The following is a 20,808-nucleotide window of genomic DNA, read 5'->3' as shown; positions in this document are numbered from 1 at the left end:
CATTTGATAAAATGTAACACCCATTCTTGATAAAAATTCTCAGCAAACTAGAAATGAAAGACAATTTCCTTATCCCAATAAGCTTATACTTAAATGTGAAATATTGGAGCACTTTTTCTTCTGAGTTTAGGAACAAGACAAGTATCCCGTTATCAACACTTCTAGTTAACACTATACTGGAGGTCCTAGCCAGTGCAATGAGGCAAGGAAAAGAAAGACAAGCTCTGAAGTTTGGAAAGAATGAAGTAAATTATCTTTAACAGATAATAGGATTATTTACATAGTAAAATCCAAATGAAATTACAAAGCTTGAAAATTAATGAGTGAATTCAGCAACAACCCTGACTACAAGGTGAACATTTAAAAATCAATTATATTTGTGTATACTAGCAACCAACACATAGAAAGTGAAATTTTAAAAACACCACTGCAACAACAAAGTTTAACAAAGATGACTAAGACAACTATACTGAAAACTGAAAAATAAATCTGGGGGAAATTTTTAAAGACCTAAAGAAATAGAGATTTGTAACGTTTGCAACTTAGAAAGAGTCAATGTTACTATAATGCCAATTCTTCCCAAATTAATCTATGTATTCAATTCAATCTCATTCAAAATCTCAGCAGTATTTTTCTGGAAATCAACAAGGTGGTTCTCAGCACAACTTACAATAGCTAAGATTTGGAAACAGCCTAAGGGCCCATCAGCAGATGAGTGGATTAAAAAACTGTGGTACATCTACACAATGGAATACTATGCCGCTATAAAAAAAAAGAAGGAACTTTTACCATAAGCAACAGCATGGATGGAGCTGGAGAGCATTATGCTAAGCGAAATAAGCCAGTCAGAGAAAGATAAATATCACATGATCTCACTCATATGTGGGATATAATGGACAACATAAACTGATGAACAAAAAAAGATCCAGAGACTAAGAAACACTGATCAGACCATCCAACCTCAGAGAGAAGGTGTGTGTGTGTGTCTGTGTGTGTGTTTGTGTTTGGGGGGAGAAGGGTGTGTTAAGAGATCAACCAAAGGACTTGTATGCATGCATATTAGCATACCAATGACACAGACACTGGGGCAGTCGGGGCTTGTCCTGGGGGTGGAAATGGTGGTGGTGGGGTCAGTCAGGATAAAGGAGACATATGTAATACTTGAAACAATAAAAAAGTGAAAAATAAATAAAATGTATCTAGAAATGCAAAGGATTTAGACTAGCAAGGCAATTGAAGAAGGACAAAGAAGATTGACATTCCTAGATATCAAGATGTACTAGAACAGTGGTCGGCAAACCGCGGCTCGCGAGCCACATGCGGCTCTTTGGCCCCTTGAGTTTTTAGCAAAGGCCAGCTTAGGAGTACCCTAATTAAGTTAATAACAATGTACCTACCTATATAGTGTGGCTCTTCCACAAAATACCACGGCCTGGGCGAGTCTATTTTGAAGAAGTGGCGTTAGAAGAAGTTTAAGTTTAAAAAATTTGGCTCTCAAAAGAAATTTCCATCATTGTACTGTTGATATTTGGCTCTGTTGACTAATGAGTTTGCCGACCTCTGTACTAGAATGTTAGAATAAATTTTGCTCTGGTTGGGTCTTTTTAGGTCAGGTTCCTATCCTCAAACTTGTCACCATTGTTGGACAGGCCCTGACTTAGATCCAGGGGTGGGGGCAGTTCCATCAAACCGAATGACATATACACAATGGGAGAAGAACAAACCAGTTGTTCAGGAGGCAACCACAATGTCCACTGTGACAGCTTTCCTAGTCATAAAATTCTATTGGACCGGAACCTTGTTAAGTAAGAGTTTGTCAGCACAGAGAGCAAAGGAGTCTCTGGCTGGAACTGCTTGCACAGACACGGAAATGGGATATTACGGTGTGCTCAGGGTCAGCAGGAGGTTCCATGCGATGGTGCCTCTGGGTGTGTGCATGGATGGTGGCAGTAAAGGTTGGAAAAGACTTGATGATGAAAGACCTTGAGTCCTATCAGAAAGAGTTTAGATTTCATCCTGTGGAATTAGGAAATCAACGATGTTTTTCAAACAGAGGCACGATAACCTGGACTAGGGAGAGACTGGGATAGAAAAAAACAGTTAGGAAGCTGTTTAGAGTTTGCAGGAGAGAAGGGATGAGGTACTTATCTGAGTCCGTTCAGAAGAACTGCTGACACTGGGCACTGAGGGGTGCTGAACCCTCTCTTTCCATAGCTGATTTCATTGAATGCTCACAAGAAATGCTGGAGAAACTCTCTCTCTTGGTTTTATAGTTAAGGAAACAGGAGTGGAGGGTTAGGGCTTTTTCCCAGCGTCACACAGCTAATAAGTTCAAGTGCCAGAGTGTTTGCTCCCAGGCCAGGTGATTGCAGAACCTGTGCTCTTAATCATGACACTAGATGACTAAATACCCAGAGACACTAGGGGCTTAGTCCTTAGGCTTTGTTACGGCTGGCATGCTGCTTCCCTGAAATAGCACTAGCACAATGCTCTGCTCCCCGTAATTTCCCTTTTGTTTCCCTTACTGGCTCCTCTCAGCTATGAACTGGTTTCTGCTCTTTCTTTTCTAAACACTTAATTACTCTTTTGGAGTTTGTTTTCCCTAATGGCGTCATCTATCAACCTTTATGTTGATTTGACCCAAATCTCCTATTTCCAGTCTCAATTTCTCAATCACACTCCTAAAGGTCATCACCTAAAACCCATGTTTAAAATTAAACTCATATTTTACTTCGGTTTCTCTAGGCGCTTTCTATTAATAGCAAAACGAACCGGTCATCTGGGCTTTAGGAGAGAATATTTGACCCTCAAATTCCTTCACCTTTCACACCCTATCAGGCAAGCAGTCCAGTCCATTCTTTGCCATTGACTCATCTCCCCCCTTTCATAATCTTTGCTCCCATCCTTGTATTAGCTTTCCGTGTCCCTTGCCTGAATTATTACATTTGTTTCTTCAGTTGTCCCCCAGTATTTAATTTCCCATACAATCCACCCTGCATACTAATGCCAGAAAAAAAAAAAAACTCTTACACACTGATTTCATAATTTGCTTGCCTTATTGGAGAACTTCCCCCGCGGTGAAACTACGTGTCGAGTGTGGCTCGACATACGAGCTGCTACCGATGCTAACCGTGTCGAGTCACACTCGACATCCGAGTGCAAAAGGTTAAAATGCTGCTTTCCTTGGTTCCAGGGCCACATCCCAAGTCACTCTTTCCCTTTTGGCTCCAAAACAAAGTTATATTTCCCTATTATAACCTCTTCTGCTTACTGCCATTGCCAAAGAAGTACCTGCCAGAATCATCTCCAGATGCTTGTGTTAAACACTGCAACACTTCACTATGTTAATATGTAAAGCTATGCTATTTACTAATTCAGGTAGACATCTTATTTTCCCCGGTTATGAGCTCTGATGTTCAGTTTTAAATGATGTCTTCTACTTTTTCATATTCGTAATGCTTAATATAGTCCTGGTATTGGTTGAAACTATAAACACGTGCATTTGTTTATACTGTGTCTACCCCTGTAAACTTAGCCATTTACCTGAATAGTAATAAAATCGTTACTGTTCTCTTCTTTTAAGGGGCCATTTCCTTAACAGAAGTGAAAATGCAAATATTCTCAGGTGTTTAGGACATTCTTTGTATATTCAAGCTATACTAAAGTTATGCCTTTCAGGGTAAAATTTTTAATTATTCTGGAGGAAGAAAAGAAAGCCCCCGAGGCTAACAGTTTGAAATTGAGCAGGACACTGTTGGGGAGGGGGGAGGGTCAGGGGTCATCGTCAAACAGACAAAAAACAATGGAGACTATTGTGCCTGAAGATGGTGTATTTTTTTTTCATGAGACAGTGTGTTGACAGTTTCCTTCCTCTTGGGTCATTGTTGTCTGCTAAATGATCTGTGACAGCAAATTGATCATAAGCTTTTTCATGCAGGAGATATAATGCAGCCTTTCATTTTGTTACCTCCGTTGCCAAATGCCGAAACATTTCTTTGGGAAATTAATGTTAGTTTAGTATATCATTTAGTAGTAGAAAGCACCACCTTGTATTCTGGAAGCAATAATAGCAGTGATTCATTTATCTTCAACAAGTTTCAGATTCCTGCATAGGTGTGATTGCAAAAGCAATAACACGTTTGAAAAACGTTAGTCTTAAAATGAGGTGTCTGCAATTATCATTTAAAGAAATGAATGCATTAACACATTTAGATATTGCCCCATTCATTTCAAAATTTAGTCAAATACTTACTTTAAGGCACCTATAAAAATTAATGCTAAGTAGACCTGCTCTAACGGAAAAGTTGCTTCTTCCTCCAGAAAGCTAGGAACCTAAAATGGAACACAGACATAAGGCCTTTTACATTTGATGCTCAGCCATCTCAGCCAGTCAGGTAGTGAGCTCACAGGCCTGAAAAATAGCCCAAAGTAATGTTTTGTTTGTAGAACGTTGAGAATCTCTGCCCTCAAGAAATCTGTAGGAAAAAAAAAATGGAAAGGCAGTTATTTAAGAGACTATTTCGCAGTTGCTGTTTAATACTTTATAGCAACCATTGCTTTCCCATTAGGACGGGAATATTAGCCTGGGGAAGTAAAACCACAAGCAGGAATCCCAGAAAAGAGTTGCAGGTTCTGCTTTGATAATAGCCAAATTCTGTGTCAAAATTAAACTAATATCAATGCTGATGTTTCATTTCTCCTCATAATAAAATAGAAATAAACGTGATTTGACTAACATTTGGCATAGTAATGTAAGACAAGTATTTATTGAAGAAAGACAATGTACAGGTATGATCCTTTCCTTGAAGTTCTTGTTTAGTTAGCCATGAAAGGCAGATAACTTACACCTGCTGATGTTTTTTATATACTACACATATGAGTGCACATTTATATCTATTATTGAAAAATGATTTGGATGGGTTTTCATTTTTGTGATTTGTGTGTATTAGTGGATGAATTAATATGTCAGGTTTGTTAGAAACTGCAAATCAGTTTAATGTCTTGTGACAAGATATTGTTATCTAAAGCAGTCCACTCTGATAAAATAATTTTAAAAAGCAAACTTGCAAACTACTCATTGTCTGATTTTAATTATGTTTTCAGAGCAATTAAAGTTTCATTTGACGATTACCACAAGACCTGGTCTGAAATAGCTACGTCCCAAGCTGCTGAGTGTTTCAGAACCCCAAGTAAGCTGGTCGGTCTCATCCCATCCTGTGTCCTTGTGGTGTATATTCATCTCGCAATTATCCTCAGCTTGTCTTGCTTTTAAAGACTAGCTGACATGTATTTGCAATTTGAAGGTGATAAACTTCTCTGTTTGTTCTACATAATAATCATCAACTTAATTTAGTTCCTCTTTTGCTTAGCACCTTGGACTGGCATCTGATTAAAAGCCAGAAGGAAAGACAGGCAATTGGAGGAATAAAAGATGACAGTCTCTATCTTAAGAGCTTTACTTTACTCCCCTCAACCCAGAAAGAAGCCTTCATAGCAGAAGGAACCTTTTTTGATTCTAAACACTATAAATCTTCAAAGCCAGAGAATATATTAAGTAGAAAGACACACACACACACACACACACACACACACACACACACACACACACCCATATAAAACTAGGGCTTTCAATTATATCAATCTAAGGCCATCATACATTAGGAATTAAAAAGACAGGGGACACCTGGACAACTTTGGAGTCCCATTTAATCAAATCTCTAGAGTACTATTTCATTATTTGGGTCAAGGTAGGTTATCTAGTCGATACACAGTTAGTGAAATACGATTTTGCTTCAGCTATTCTGCTGAATGGTACATTCTGAAATTGCCAGTGACTTCCCAATTCCCAGATTCAGTGATTATTTTTCAGTCTTTATCTTGTCCTCTCATCAGCTATGCTGTCCTTGCATTAGATAACACTGTATATCCTATATAATAAAGAGGTAATATGCAAATTGACTGTCATGCCCTCAGACAAGATGGCCGCCCCCATGTGGTCACAAGATGGCCGGCAGCAGAGGGCAGTTGTGGGCGATCAGGCCAGCTGGGGAGGGCAGTTAGGGGTGACCGGGCCGGCAGGGGAAGACAGTTGGGGGCAACGGGGCCGGCAGGGGAGAGCAGTTGGAGGTGATAGGGCTGGCAGGGGAGCAGTTAGGTGTCGATCAGGCTGTCAGGGGAGTGGTTAGGGGGTGATCAGGCTGGCAGGCAGAAGCAGTTAGGGGCAATCAGGCAGGCAGGCAGACAAGTGGTTGGGAGCCAGCAGTCCCAGATTGTGAGAGGGATATCCCAGATTGTAGAGGGTGCAGGCTGGGCTGAGGGACACCCCCTCCTCCAGTGCACAAATTTTGTGCACTGGGCCTCTAATATATATATATATGTTTGTGTATGTATGTGTATATACACACACACACATATATATGTATTGGAGAGCACATATACATATATATGTGTGTGTGTATATATATATATATATATATATATATATATATATATATACACACACACACACAATGTGTGTGTGTGAGAGAGAAAAAAAAAATATATATATATATATGACATGCATATTTTCCTCTTCTCTTAGCAATCCTCTGCCTCTTGCCTTAGAAAAAACTCTGTTATTCAGCCTGCTCAACACACTTTTTCTAAGAGACCTCATCCACCACTCTGGTCTTCATTAGCCTGCCTTCCTGTAATCCCTAAAGCCTCATCACTAGTCAGGTCCTCACCTGGATTCTGCATGCATGTTTACAACTGAGCATGAACATCTCACCTACAGGTGTTCAGGCATCTTACACTTAAGATGTCCTGAAGTGAACTAAAACCTTACCCTTTATTACCTCTCTAGATTAGTGTAGATCACCATTATTACATTTACTAGTACTTGCCTGAACCAGAATTATAGAAGTTTCCTAGACCTCTTTATCACCCTCATTAAGTCTTGTTGATTTTATCTCCTACAACATCATGAAAGTTTTCCCTCCACACTGCCCCATAACCACTGCCTTCATTTGTGGTCTCATCAAATTTCACCTCATCATTTTGATGATCTCATAATTGGTTTCAATAGAACAAAATATTGCACAGACAAAGATTTCTAGTTTAAAGGCACAAATTATAGCCAAAAGGTAGCACTCAGCTTAACATATATAAAAAATGTAAGTTGGATCTTTCAGGATGTTGGTTAATAATTATTTCGTGAATAAACATTACCCTCCTCACTCACTCATGGATTAATGATTAAGAAACATAACTTAAGGTGCTTCAAGAGACACAGTCTTACTCTGGACGGCTGGCTCAGTTGGTTTAGCATTGTCCTGTGCACCAAAAGGTCACTGGTTCAAGTCCCAGTCAGGGCACCACTTGCCCAGGTTGACCATAAGCTGTTTCTCTCACATCAATGTTCCTCTCTCTCTTCTCCTCTCCCTTCCTCTCTCTTTCTCAAATCATTACACACACACACACACACACACGTGTGTGTGTGTGTGTGTGTGTGTGTGTGTGTGTATACTAGAGTCCCGGTGCACAAAATTCGTGCATGGGGGGGGGGGGAGGTGTCCCTCAGCCCAGCCTGCACCCTCTCCAATCTGGGATATCCCTCTCACAATCCAGGACTGCTGGCTCCCAACTGCTCACCTGCCTGCCTGCCTGATTGCCCCTAACCGCTTCTGCCTGCCAGCCTAATCACCCCCTAACCACTCCCCTGCCAGCCTGATCGACACCTAACTGCTCCCCTGCTGGCCAGATTGCCTCTAACTGCCCTCCTCTGCTGGTCTGGTCGCCCCCAACTGCCCTCCTCTGCTGGCCTGGTCACCCCCAACTGCCCTCCTCTGCTGGCCCGGTCACCCCTAACTGTCCTCCCCTGCAGGCCTGGTCACCCCCAACTGCCCTTCTCTGCAGGCCTGGTCACCCTTAACTGTCCTCCCCTACAGGCCTGGTCACCCCCAACTGCCCTCCCCTGCAGGCCTGGTCACCCCTAACTGCCCTCCCCTGTTGGCATGGCCGCCCCCAACTGCCCTCCCCTGCAGGCCTGGTCCCCCCCAACTGCCCTCTCCTGGAGGCCTGGTCCCCTGCAACTGCCCTCCCCTACCGGCCTGGTCACCCCTAACGGCCCTCCCCTGTCGGCCTGGTCCCTCCCAACTGCCTTCCCCTGCAGGCCTGGTCCCTCCCAACTGCCCTCCCCTGCTGGCCATCTTGTGGCAACCATATTGTGTCCACATGGGGGCAGCCATCTTTGACCATATGGGGGCGACCATCTTGTGTGTTGGAGTAACAGTCAACTTGCATATTACTCTTTTATTAAATAGGATATATATATATATATATATATATCAAACATGTCTTGAGTGCCTACTATGTGTGAGGCACTGAGGAGCTCAGGTGCATTCCAGGAAGCAGAAACCCTTGACAAACACTGTCAAGAGGCAGTTGGCACATTGAGGGAATGACTCAGCGTCCACCTCCTTCAACCAAAAACCACACCGATTGGTAGAGAATGGCTTTTTATGGGATAACATGTAAAGATAGGGAGGCATTTGGAGACTCCAAACTGCTAGGGGGAAAAAATGAAGCATATGCCAAAAATTAATAAAATTTGGAAATTATTGTGTTGCACTAAAGAACAATTTAAAATGGAAGGATAATGAAACGCACTGACTGCAGTTCCTTCTTCAAAAGAGTCTGATACAACATTTTTAACATGGTTCTTCTTTCTGTGTCACTAACCTAGCCTGTAATTCACCCTCTTTGCGAAGGCAATAGCTGGTCATGGTTACCTCTAGCCCAGAAGAATTTCTGAGACTTTGATTCCAGCCCTTGGTGCAATATTTCTTCATCACCCTGACTCTTCTTCCCTCAGGGATTTGTTATAAGAATGTTTCAAGAGCTTTCTTTTAATAATAACCAGCACTTAATTTTAAAAAAATAAATGTAAATATTACATCTGCTGCTGGCCATTTTGTCTTTGGATAATTCAGCTGGATGAGATCCAGTACTACTTTTTTTATCAGCCTAATTTCCTGGCAATAATAAAGACGAAGCTTTTAGATTATAGAATGTGTCTTCAACTACTCAGAAATAAAAGGGAAACTTCTAATAACTTTATTTTCTGCAGTTTCAATCTTATCACTGGAAATATTATTAAGCTCTTGTGCATATTTTTACAAGCTTTTTATTTTACGAATAGTGATGAGTGGTTATATTGTGGTAATAACTCTTTTCCACTTCTTTGTGGCACAAATCTATCAATAGTCATGTGTGCCATAATAATAGTACGTTTATTCTTGTCTAGCATGGTTTCCAGAGTATACTCTGTATTATGTTTTTTAATCACCCCAATGTTATTCTTTTATTTGTTTATCAACAAATATTTATTAAACATCTAACAAGTGTCATGCACAGTGGCATATCAACCCAATGAGCTAGGCATTATTTTTATAACTCTGTTTTACAAGTGAGAAAACTAAGACCAAGGCAAGCTAAGTAATTTACCTAAGGTCACACATGTAAGAGGGAATATCATGTATCAGTCAAGAGTGTAAATTCTGGAGCCAGATTGTTGAGGGTTAATCATGGCTCTGCCATTTACTAGCTGTGTGGCATTTGGGTAAATTTCTTAACCTCTCTGTGTCCCAGTTCCTTTGTCTGTAAGATAAGAATGACTACAGCACACACCTTATAGGCTGAAGCACTTATAGCTGCACCTGGCACATGAGTGTTCAATAAGTGTGGTTATTATTAATTAGTACAAATAGACTGTGGCCCAAGGACTTGAACCAGATCCTCTGACTCCACAGTTATTGCTTCTTGTCATACTATACTGACTTTATAATATGATATAAAGTGTTTATTTCTTTATAGCCTGAGATTATTTTTAGTTGAATTTATTGGGGTTACATTTGTTAATAATATTATATAGGCTTAAGGGGTTCAATTCTATATGGCCTGAGGTTTAAATTCAAACTCTGAAGAATATGCAGTACGTGTTTTAATAATTATAATTATTAGTCCATAATCATAGACAATCATATGGGAAAACGTATGAATGTTCCACCGTTCTCTGTCCATCACTATAGAATGGCAAATTAAAAGCTTGGCAGAGAACAAACCACTACATCTGGTTGTGGGCAACAGCACCTTAACGACAGAATATGATTCCCATAAGGAAATGTTTATGTTTGAGGAAAAGAATTCCTTCAGACCAGTGTACCCTGTAATATTGAGCGGGGGCTTCCTGATGTTTGCTGTCATCAAGACAGGCCAAACAGCCTGAAGCATCCTGGGGATGCTTGCTTTCACCCTAGGAGACTTTCATTCTTTGAGTCTTTGAGCCAGAAACAAGGGCAAGTGTCTCTGAACTGCATTTGGTCTTGAGAGGCAGTATCATCTAATCCTCATGCCTGGTTCTAAGCCTTGACTGCTCATTAGAACCCCAGAGGAGCTTGTAAAAATTCCCATGTAAAGGGCACACCCCCAGACCAATTACATCAAGAGCTCTGGGAGCAAGACCAGGCAGCAATAGCTTTTAAAGCTCCCCAGGTGATTACAATGTGCAACCAAGGTTAGAAAGGCTCTAGCAGGAAGAGTATGATGCCAGAAGTTCGAGACTCCTTAGCCCTGTACCAGTTTGCCACATACAGTAAAGTGAATTTAGGTTAGTCATTTAATGCTTTGTACCTCTTTTTTTTTCATGTCTATTCATTGACAAAATTTTATTTCAAGTTGCTCTATGGTTAGTATGAGATAATATGTGTGAAAATAAAACCTGCTAAGGCAAGTTGGTGCTATTATATTTCTTTGGACATTGGCAGTCCCAGTAGTAGAAAAAAAATTTTTTAAAGATCAACCTATACAGATGTTGGAAAAGAGGTGTGTCATGGCAAAAACAGAGTAGAAACAATACCTGGTAATCCTTGGGAGGGAAGGAAGAAATGTTATGGAGGCGGTAGAAGTTGATTTTCTATCACAAACCACAAAGGCCAAGATACGGTAATGATGGGGGAATTTCAACTTCAAGAACCTCTGATAGAATCTTACTGGTCCTTTCTTCTTTATCTCTCTCCTGTGCTCCTGAGCTCTTTCTTTTTCTCCTGTCCTCATTCCTCCATTATTTTCCTCCAATCAACATGATTTATTGAACATCTTCTATCTTGAGGCAATGGACTGTGTGTTGGAGACAAGAAGGTAAGTACTATGGTAAGCTTACTGAGGAGTTTACAAGCAGGTGGTCAGAGACAGATAAGTGAAAAAAATTATAGGGATAAAATAGGCATATAAAACGTTTGTACAAATACTGGGACTTTTTTAAAAAAATCTTTCAGCAGAGAAAACAATGAATAAAATAAGTCAATGATGTCAAATTAATGGGAATAGTCAGGAAAGATGACCACGCCATTTGGGGTTTCATCCTATCTAATAAAAGAGTAATAAGCAAATTGACCATCACTCCACACACAAGAAGGCTGCCCCCATGTGGTCAAAGATGGCTTTCCCCGTGTGGACACAAGATGGCCACCACAGATGGCCAGTTGTGGGCAATCAGGCCAGCAGGGGAGGGCAGTTGGGAGGGATCAGGCCTGCAAGGGAGGGCAGTTGGGGGTGATCAAGCCTGCAGGAGAGGGCAGTTAGGGGTGACCAGGCCGGCAGAGGAGGGAAGTTGGAGGCGACCGGGCCTGCAGGGAAGGGCAGTTGGGGGGGACCCAGGCCAGCAGGGGAGGGCAGTTGGGGGGGGACCAGGCCTGCAGGGGAGGGCAGTTAGGAGTGACCAGGCCTGCAGGGGAGGGCAGTTAGGGGCAAACAGGCTGGCAGGGGAGCAGTTAGGCATCAATCAGACTGACAGGAGTGTGGTTAGGGGGTGATCAGGCTGGCAGGCAGAAGCAGTTGGGAGCCAGCAGTCCTGGATTGTGAGAGGGATGTCTGACTGCCCTTTTAAACGGGCAGTCGGACATCCTTCGAGGGGTCCCAGATTGGAGAGGGTGCAGGCTGGGCTGAGGGACACCCCCCCATGCACGAATTTCGTGCACCGGGCCTCTAGTAATATATAAGAAAGAGACTGCTGTACATATTCAAATAGAAAATGTAGGAAAGGCAATTTCAAAAAATTAAGGGAATATATAAATTATCTTTGATTAGAATTTTAAATTTTGTCTAAGTAATACATAGTCACAATGAGAAGGCTTTACTCAATCTTTTGTTTGTTCATCTGTAAAGTGGGTATTATAGTGGTAACCATGGCATTCATGCTTTACAAGAGCCTAGTATTTAGTAAAAACTCTATTAATATTAGTTATTATAATCATCTGAAGGAAACAATGAGACCTCACTAAGAATTGTTGGGAGCTCAGATTTCCTTCTTTAATGGAAGAGAGGAGTATATATCCAAATACCAATAAAAACAATATTAATAAAACCTCTAAGAATATATATATATATATATATATATGTGTGTGTGTGTGTGTGTGTGTGTGTGTGTGTGTGTGTGTGTGCTTATGTATGATTAAAGCAAGAAAAGAATTTTTTAAATATTTTTATTGCTTTCGGAGAGGAAGGGAGAAGAGAGAATGAAACATCAATGATGAGAATCATTGATCGGCTGCCTCCTGCATGCCCCCTACTGGAGCCCTGGCATATGCCCTTGACCAGAATGGGACCTAGGACCCTGTAGTCCTAAGGCTGAAACTCTATCCACTGAGCCAAACTGGCTAGGGCACAAGAAAAGAAATTAAAGTATCGATAGGAACATTGCTAGTGAAAATCATGTAATAATAAAAGAAAATTACTCAATTTAAATGTTTTTATCAGTGACAAATTTCATCAGGCAAGAAGGGAATAATCAATCATTGGTAAGAACTAAGTTTCAGATATTGGCAAGATTGGTGGAGACATCTAGTTGGTTAAATAGTTCACGACTGTAAACCTAGGACAATTAAAAGAAACAGAGAGATGATAGACAGACTGACAGACAGACAAATAGATATGGTATACATGTGTGTTTGATCTGGATCTAATTGTATTTTATGTAAAATCTACCAGTGCCTTAACATTATAGATGTCAATAAATTTTATGTGAATTTGAAGGCGTAAGTTTTATAATTAACCACAAAGATATGAGCAAGTGGTGTAATGTGATTTCCACAAAATACTAATGCAGATCCAAGATGTAGCACACAGATTGAGGGAAGTAGTAAGTGACTTGCATCTTTGCTATTCAAATGAAACTAAGATCCTGGGCTGGTCCTGGATGCAAACTTTAATAGGAGCATCAACAAATGTCATTACCAGGATGGTGAGGATGGTTGGGTCCCTGGAAAATCATGTCTTAGAAATAGTTGTGGGGACTGAGGCTGCCCTGAGAGCTATCGCCAAATATGAGAAGGGCTCTCTCCCCCGGGGGAGGAATGAGCTTACCAAACAGCTCCGGAGGTCAGACCTGGACCAGTGGAAACTCAGCACGCAGATGAAGGAAGGACACTGTGACTTTCCGTCTGTCAATGGGAAGGCAGCTCCTCAGCTACAAAGAGGGGAGTGTTTTGTTGTTAGCAAAGGATTCATTTACAGGTTGGATGGTCATCTGTTGCAGATTCTTTGGGAAAGATCAAGATCTGTAATGTCACTTCGAACGCCAAGATTTTACTTTGCTACTTAAAGTGCTAAGTTAGAATTTTGTTAAAGTGTCTATAGTTTCTATAGGAGTTATTTTGACACCTTCTTCATCACTATAAATGATACATAAACAAATATCATTATAATGAAAAGTTTTTAAGTCACAATCTACTTATTTCAAACAATATCCAATATTACCAAAGGAAAAACTATGGAAAGTCTCTGAACATTATCACATGATTTGTAGTATATTATGTACATCATTGCCACATATCAACTTAATGAGAAGTGGATTATTTTAAACTTTGAACTATCATTAAAGAATGCATATATAGCTTCTTTTTTATACTCTAATTTCAGTGCTAGAGGATCCAGGTTTCATTGGACAGTATCATAAATGGAAGAAAATGGAGCGAAAACATCAGAAAGAATGGAATTTAAAGTAAGTAATCTTAAGTATCTGGAATATATTATCCTATTAACTTGAAAAAGATCGACGATTCCACTTTCTACTATCTAACTGAACCATCAGAAGAAACCCTTTGGAAAGAACTGATGCTTTTTTTTCTAAACATAACAAAAATAAGAAGTATTATTTTTTTTCTCTTTCATATGAATCCAGGTGGGAAACATCTTTGCTACCTATTGGTTGCCAAAAATGGATAAAGAACATGAGGAATAGGAAAAAAAACCTTAACTTGTTTGTATATCATCAAATAGCTTTTCATTCTTCTCAGAGTTCCAAATATGTTTCCTCTCCCACAAATTTCTCACTCAGGAACCGAATATATGACATCTAATGAGAAAGTATGTCGTAAAGTACAGAAATAAAGTACGATTGTATCTTCAGAAATCAGACTCTTAAGGAAGGAATCTCAGTCTCATCTTGGGCTCTTGACTTCCAAAGGCAGTTGTGTTTTTTGTTTTTGTTTTTGTTTTTTTGCTTCATGATGCAAGAGCAAAGACTTCGTCTCCGCTCTGCGGTGTGGGTTGGGTTGTAGTATCATTTATCCTGGTGGGCTTACTTCAAAGTACTGAGTGTGCTACCACAAAGCTAGGGGAATTAAATACCACCCCCTTTTCCTTTTTTTTTTCTTTTTTGCATTAACCTCATTTACCTCATTATTTTAGATCTTTGACTTGTTAGCATGTGACCTCTTTTCCAGATGGAAATACAGGATCAGTAAACATAATGTGCTGTATTTTGGATTTGTGTAGGAATCGAGGGTCTTAAAATATACTTTCCTGCCCTTCAGCATCAGACTTCAGATTGGGTTTTCAGTAGGATATTCTTTTTCCAGTTGACTCTGGCAACAACTCCTCTTTAAGCCAAAGTGGAGAAAAGCTCTTCCATTAGATGCCTTTCTGTTTTCAGAATAAATTATAGGTAGTAGAGAAGTTTTATTAAACAGAATTTGAAATGTACGCATGGTTGTTGTTTTTTCTTGAAGTCATGTTTTAAGTTTCATTTAAGAGTTAAAGAAACATGCTTAGAACATAAAGTTCATTTTGCTTTGACGTGACTTCCTCTTCTATTTCCTTTAAGAGAACTGCTTTGTTTTATTTGTTTGATCATATATTCATTATGTAATGCCAGCATCCCACAAAACCCCCAAATTTAGAAAAAGTAGGACCATGTCATTTTCAACTTATCCATCCACTTCTACATATGGCTGAAATAATTGCAAGCTGTTTGAGTGCTAGAACATTTTTCCAAATACATTATTTTGAAGTTATAGGTCAAATTATCATGTGCGTGGTGACCTTGTCAGAATGAAACTCTCACACCTTCTGCCATCTGGTGGTTGATGAGAATATATTTATATCAGATAATATTTGCTTCTTTTCAATATTGGAATTGATTAGCTAAAAAAAACAACCCACACTAAATAAAGTTTTTAAAAGATATTACACTTATCTGTATAATTTTATTGTAACATAAATATTTGAGTATGCAAAAATCTAAAATATGGCGGAATCGACTTTTTCAGATAATTATTAAAAGTCTCATATTCATCAAAATATATGAGGTACAATGAAGTGGTCGATTCATAGAGACAAGTAGAAAATGTTTGGGGATCTATGCAAGTGAGTGATTGGTCTACATGTCCATGCAACATCACACCATTATGCATCTTCCTGTTTCTATGTTTGAAAATGCCTTTCTTACACGGAAATTTCCTATTAAAAACAAAACCGAAAATGCAAATTGAGAATCTTTCAACTGTATAGCATTAAGGGAAAAGAGAGACTTATCTTTCCTGCTTCATATCCCTCCTCCTTCTGTCCTCCCATCCCCTCATCAATCAAGATCCAATTCTTCAGCCACACTAAATTCTCTTCTATTATTGGGGACATAAGGTCTTTTCACCTCTTTGTGCCTTCTGCCTGGGCTATCTTGCCAGTAGGGTCCTTGCTGGTGGTCTAGAGTTAGGATTGGTCTGAGTGAAAATGTGGAATGTGGAATGCTTAAGTGCATGGGCACTGGAGCCAGACTGCCTATATTGGATCCTGGCTCTGCCAGTTATCCACTCTGTGACCTTGGGCAAGTTATCTGAATTCTTTGTACCTTAGTTTCATTCTCTGTTAAAGGACAGTAATTCCTGTACCTACACCCCTTTGCAGATTAAATAAATTAATACGTGTACAATGCTTCAAATTGTATCTGGAACATAGTAAGTTCTCCTGAGGTTCTCTATTACTCATGCTCTTCCTACTGTGGCTCTAGTTCAAGTTTCGGATGGAAAATCTTTGGAGGCTGCATGGGGAAAGGGCATGTGCTTTAGAGTCAGACAGATCTTGGAGAAAGTCTTACCCACAGTGAGTTTGTTTCCTTGCCTATTAAATATAGATAATATGACCAAAGTTGTCTTGCATTTGATCTCTTGAATGAGATCATATATATAAAATTATATACTGTTGACATATGGACAGTCAACAAATATTAGTCCCTTGGGGGTGGGGAGAGATAAAAGCCCATGCCCACCAACTTTTCAAATATAAATAGTCTGTCAGAAACATGTAAAAATTTAAAAATTTTCTCGTTAGGAAAGTAATACCTATCATGACTACATTTATTTTAGTCCCATTATATGCATATTTTTTCCTCCCCCTTTTCACTTCACCTCTACACTCTCTTCTGCTTGGCAAAGTATTTCACAAGGATGGCGTGAAGATACATCTGAGCTGTCTCTTTGTGAGAGGGTCCCTGCCATCCTCTCCTTGCAAAGCACTCTCTCCCTAGCTCTTTCAGCCCCCGGGGCGTGGGACTTCATCTCTTCATGAAGAGTGACCAGGGCAGGGCCATTCTTGTAGCTTAGCACAGTACCTGTCCAACTAGCAGGCACTCAAGCAGTGTTTGTAGAATGATGCACACTTAATGTGTACCTTGTTTTCCCACTTAATAGGATTAAATGTGAGGACAGTTAATTTTCAGAGAAATAAAATGTAGGTACTGACTTCTATTACGGCCCATTCTAATGTAGAGATTATGGTTCTATTTAGGGAATTCTAAGGATGTAGTCATAGAACAGTGATTGAAAACTGGAAATATAAATGACTGTCATAAATATTTTACGCAAATTCTTAAGTCCCACCCATGTTTTTAGTTATTATTATTAGATATCCATTGTCATTATAAGCTGCTCATAAATAATTATGAATTGATCATTTGATTTGGTGTTCATTTCTAAGGCTTTTTTTTTCTTTCCCATTGTCTTGCCTGCCTTTTGGCTATTTGTACAAATGCTTTATTTTAACCAAGACCTGGGAAGAATGTGAGTCTAGAATCTAATCAGTAGTTTGCATATATTTTCTCTGTAGAAAGACTGAAAGATACAAAATCAGGAAGCAGTGCAAGCTATTTTTTTAAATTTTCTTACTTATGCACATATAAAACTATTTTATGTCATGATCTATAGTTAATGATTGCTTATGTGGTAATGGAAAGATCTATGCCAGTAATCTAAGATTTGTCAGGCAGAAAGTAATCTATATAAAAGTTATCAATTCTGGAGAAGTTTTACATTCTATGTAGCTTTAGAAAAGGGTATTGCTCTTGTCTATTCATAGGAAGTGCAGGAACTAACATGGCAAAGCACCTACTGTGTTCCAGGCATTCTCCCTTTGTTTCCTAACATAATACTGGCCATGCTGTTGTGGAGCTGACCTCTAAGTGTACACACACATCTCTAAGTTTAACTCCCAATCATATCCATCAGCCTTCTTCAAAGCCAACTAACTAGTCAACCTACACTCCAAGTCAAAGCACTTTTCTTGTTATACAGTCACAGCTTTAAGGCAAGGGTCTTAGCCTCCCTTTCTGGAAAAGCAGAGGTGGCTAGTATATGTGGTTTACTAATGAGGGAAACATGAGGTACAAAGAGACTAATCAGCTTGCCTGAACTTATAGATAAGCACATATTGTGTTTATAAATGAAAACTAGATCATTTCCAATCTGCATATTAATATGTGCTTATTAATTTTCAGGTAACTGTAAAAATATTGCCTACCCAATTGCAAGCACAAATTGAGTCTACCTCCTATAAAAAAGTTTGTGGAGTTTTTGTTTTGTTTTGTTTTGTTTGGAGTTAAACTCAATGTCTATTATTAAACAATGTTACTTCCTTTCTCCTATATATAAAAAATTAACATGTGCTATGACAAACACCAGCATAAAACTTTCTTATGTTTATAGAATATACTCTGGATTTAATTTTACAATAAGAATTTAATATGTGTTATTTCTAAGTTCCTGCAGTATGTGATTCTTTATGTGTTTTAACTCACAAAAGTATATGGTCTTGCTTTAGCATAACTATGTTTGATTCTCTTTTCTCCAGTTATATAGAGAACATTTATCTTGGGTACATTAATTTAGTGGGTGTTTGTGCTATTCTTTCAGAGTTATTGAGGTTAAACATTGTTTTTTATAGGGTTATATAAGTATATATTTAATGCATTTTAAGGAGGAATTCTAGCTTTTTTTTTATTCCCCAAACCTTGACTGCCATCTTGTGGTTAAAAAGAAAATTGACACTAAAATTAGCCCGGGAAATGATCCCTTGAAAATATAGACATGGAAAAAATATAAATAAGGGAGGAGGGGAGAGAATCTCTTTTTAAAAATAATTTCTTCCAAGCAACTGCTTAGTTTGCGCTTGGATGTTTTTAGACAGAATGAGTTCAGTACTGCAAGAAGCATTCAAATAGCTCGCATCCTCCTTCCTTTTAGCTTAAATGTAACAACACCTTATGATATTCAACCATCCAGATTTCTTTCACATATATAACAGATTTTACTGAGCACCTACTTTGTATTTTTACATTTGTCTGCAAAAAAAAATCCATAAAATATGAAAGTATTTCCATTTTATAAAAAGAGAGTACAGAAAGAGTTTTTAACGATTCCCTAAGGTTACACATTCAGTGGCCTGTCAGATGCTACATCCCATGCATATTTCTATTAGATCAAGGTGATACCAGATCAAGGTGAAAACCCGGGGGCGTTTCTGGCTACAGGTAGAAGACATGGTTCAGGGACACAGTTATGGCAGAAAAGAAAGAATCACCACTTGTCCTTGGGAGCAGCACAGATGAGGCTCTGCTGTTGTGTGGAATCGCTCACGTCTCAGAAAACAGCTAGCATGTCTTTCTCCCACCTCCCCTCAAGTTTTCTCTTTTCCTGAATAGATACACTTAAAAAGGGCTTTTCCACCCGATTCTAACGCATGCATGGAGGCTTCCCTACACCAACCAGCAATTCTCAGACGCCAGCTCAGTGTCGGAGACTTCAGCTCCGTTCCGGCGCTGTCTACCCAGAGAGAGCATCAGATTCCACAGGTCAAGGGTTCAGTCCATCGTCCACTTCACATGCCACTTGCAAACCCAGTTGTTACCTGCACTTCAGACTGACTGACTATAATTTAGAAGTTCCCATGAACCCCTCCCTCAGTTTTGATTAATCTGCTAGAACACAAACACCTTTTGCCTCACTAGATTACGGATTTATTAGTATCCTTTGTCTGTATTTTTCCCATGTCTGTATTTTCCAGGGATCCTTTATTACAAGCTTATGAATCAATAGCCAAATGAAGAGATATACAGGGAAAGGTCTCCAAAGAGGAGCTTCTGTTCCTGTGGAGCGTGGGGCCCAGCCCAGGGCACGTGAGAGCATTTTAGTTCCCTAATGTGGTCGGTCTCTCTCTCTCTCTATCTCTCAAAAAAAAAAAAAAGAAGAAAAAAACAACAACCTTGAGTTGTCCTTATTTGGATTTTTATGGCAGTTTCATTATGTAGTCATGATTGACTAAGCTATTGGCCATCAGGGGGTGAGACTGAAAGTTCCAATCCGAAAACCACATGGTTGGCTCCTACTGGTAAGCAGCCCCCCATCCTTGGGTGAGGTCCAAAAGTCACCTCATTAACCTCATAACAAGAGACACCATTGTTGCTGTCATCACTTAGGTAATTCCAAGGGGGTTGGGAGCTCTGTGCCAGAAACAGGGACAAAGACCAAATGTATTATTAGAAGTCACAGTATCACACACACACCCAGTTCTTTCAACTGCTTTTTAAAACGAGTTCCATATTCTTTATTGTTCCCTTCTATGGATATAATTCATTTCATCAATTTTTCTCTCTGGATGTAGCCCCAAGACTTTGCCATAGCTTTCTGGTTGTAGCACAGAATCTGGTGGAGCGTCCTATGCTATAAATACTGGGGCTTACAGCTGCTTTCCCCTTGGTCTCTCCTCAAAAAGGGGTTTCGATACCAAGTCAAAAACATATATTGGACTTTTTTTTTTTGTAAAGAAAATTGCTCCTTTAATAGTGCTCCCACATAGAACACTCTTTTGAGGGATTTCCCCTGTCTCTTTCTCTCCCTCTCTCTCATGCCTTCCCTCTCAACAGCCCACCCCACTCTCACTCTCCCCATCGTGGCCACAGAAATACCACACGGAGCTTGGCGCAGGCCGTGGTCTAAGCAGAGTGGGGGAGGACTGCTCCAGTTGCACAGGGTGTATTAGATTGTGGGCCGCCTGAAAGGAGGAACCACAAGGAAACCAAGAAGTTCCCTTAGTACGTATTACAGAAAGTCAGGTTACTAGATTTTAGGATACAGTAAGTTTTATGGCTCTTGTAATGTACATAAAGCTATGTTTTCAAATGTGTGGTCCTTTACATTGCTACCAAAGTTACTGAAAATTTAA

General features: G+C 39.6%; 1 protein-coding gene across 1 annotated transcript in view; it reads left to right on the top strand.

Annotated features, from left to right (window-relative positions):
* UBE2U (ubiquitin conjugating enzyme E2 U) overlaps nucleotides 1–20,808 on the top strand; it is a gene marked incomplete at both ends in the record, with an annotated part of 51,834 nt that overhangs the window by 21,600 nt on the left and 9,426 nt on the right. The window contains 2 exons of the mRNA XM_079777828.1: nucleotides 5,104–5,189; nucleotides 13,957–14,038. Coding sequence (XP_079633954.1) covers nucleotides 5,104–5,189; nucleotides 13,957–14,038 — 168 coding nt within the window. The remainder of the gene's footprint in view (nucleotides 1–5,103; nucleotides 5,190–13,956; nucleotides 14,039–20,808) is intronic.

This window comes from Cnephaeus nilssonii, assembly GCF_951640355.1.
Source record: "Cnephaeus nilssonii genome assembly, chromosome: 7".
Classification (NCBI taxonomy): Eukaryota; Metazoa; Chordata; class Mammalia; order Chiroptera; family Vespertilionidae; genus Cnephaeus; species Cnephaeus nilssonii.
This window is presented reverse-complemented; position numbering and strand designations above follow the sequence as displayed.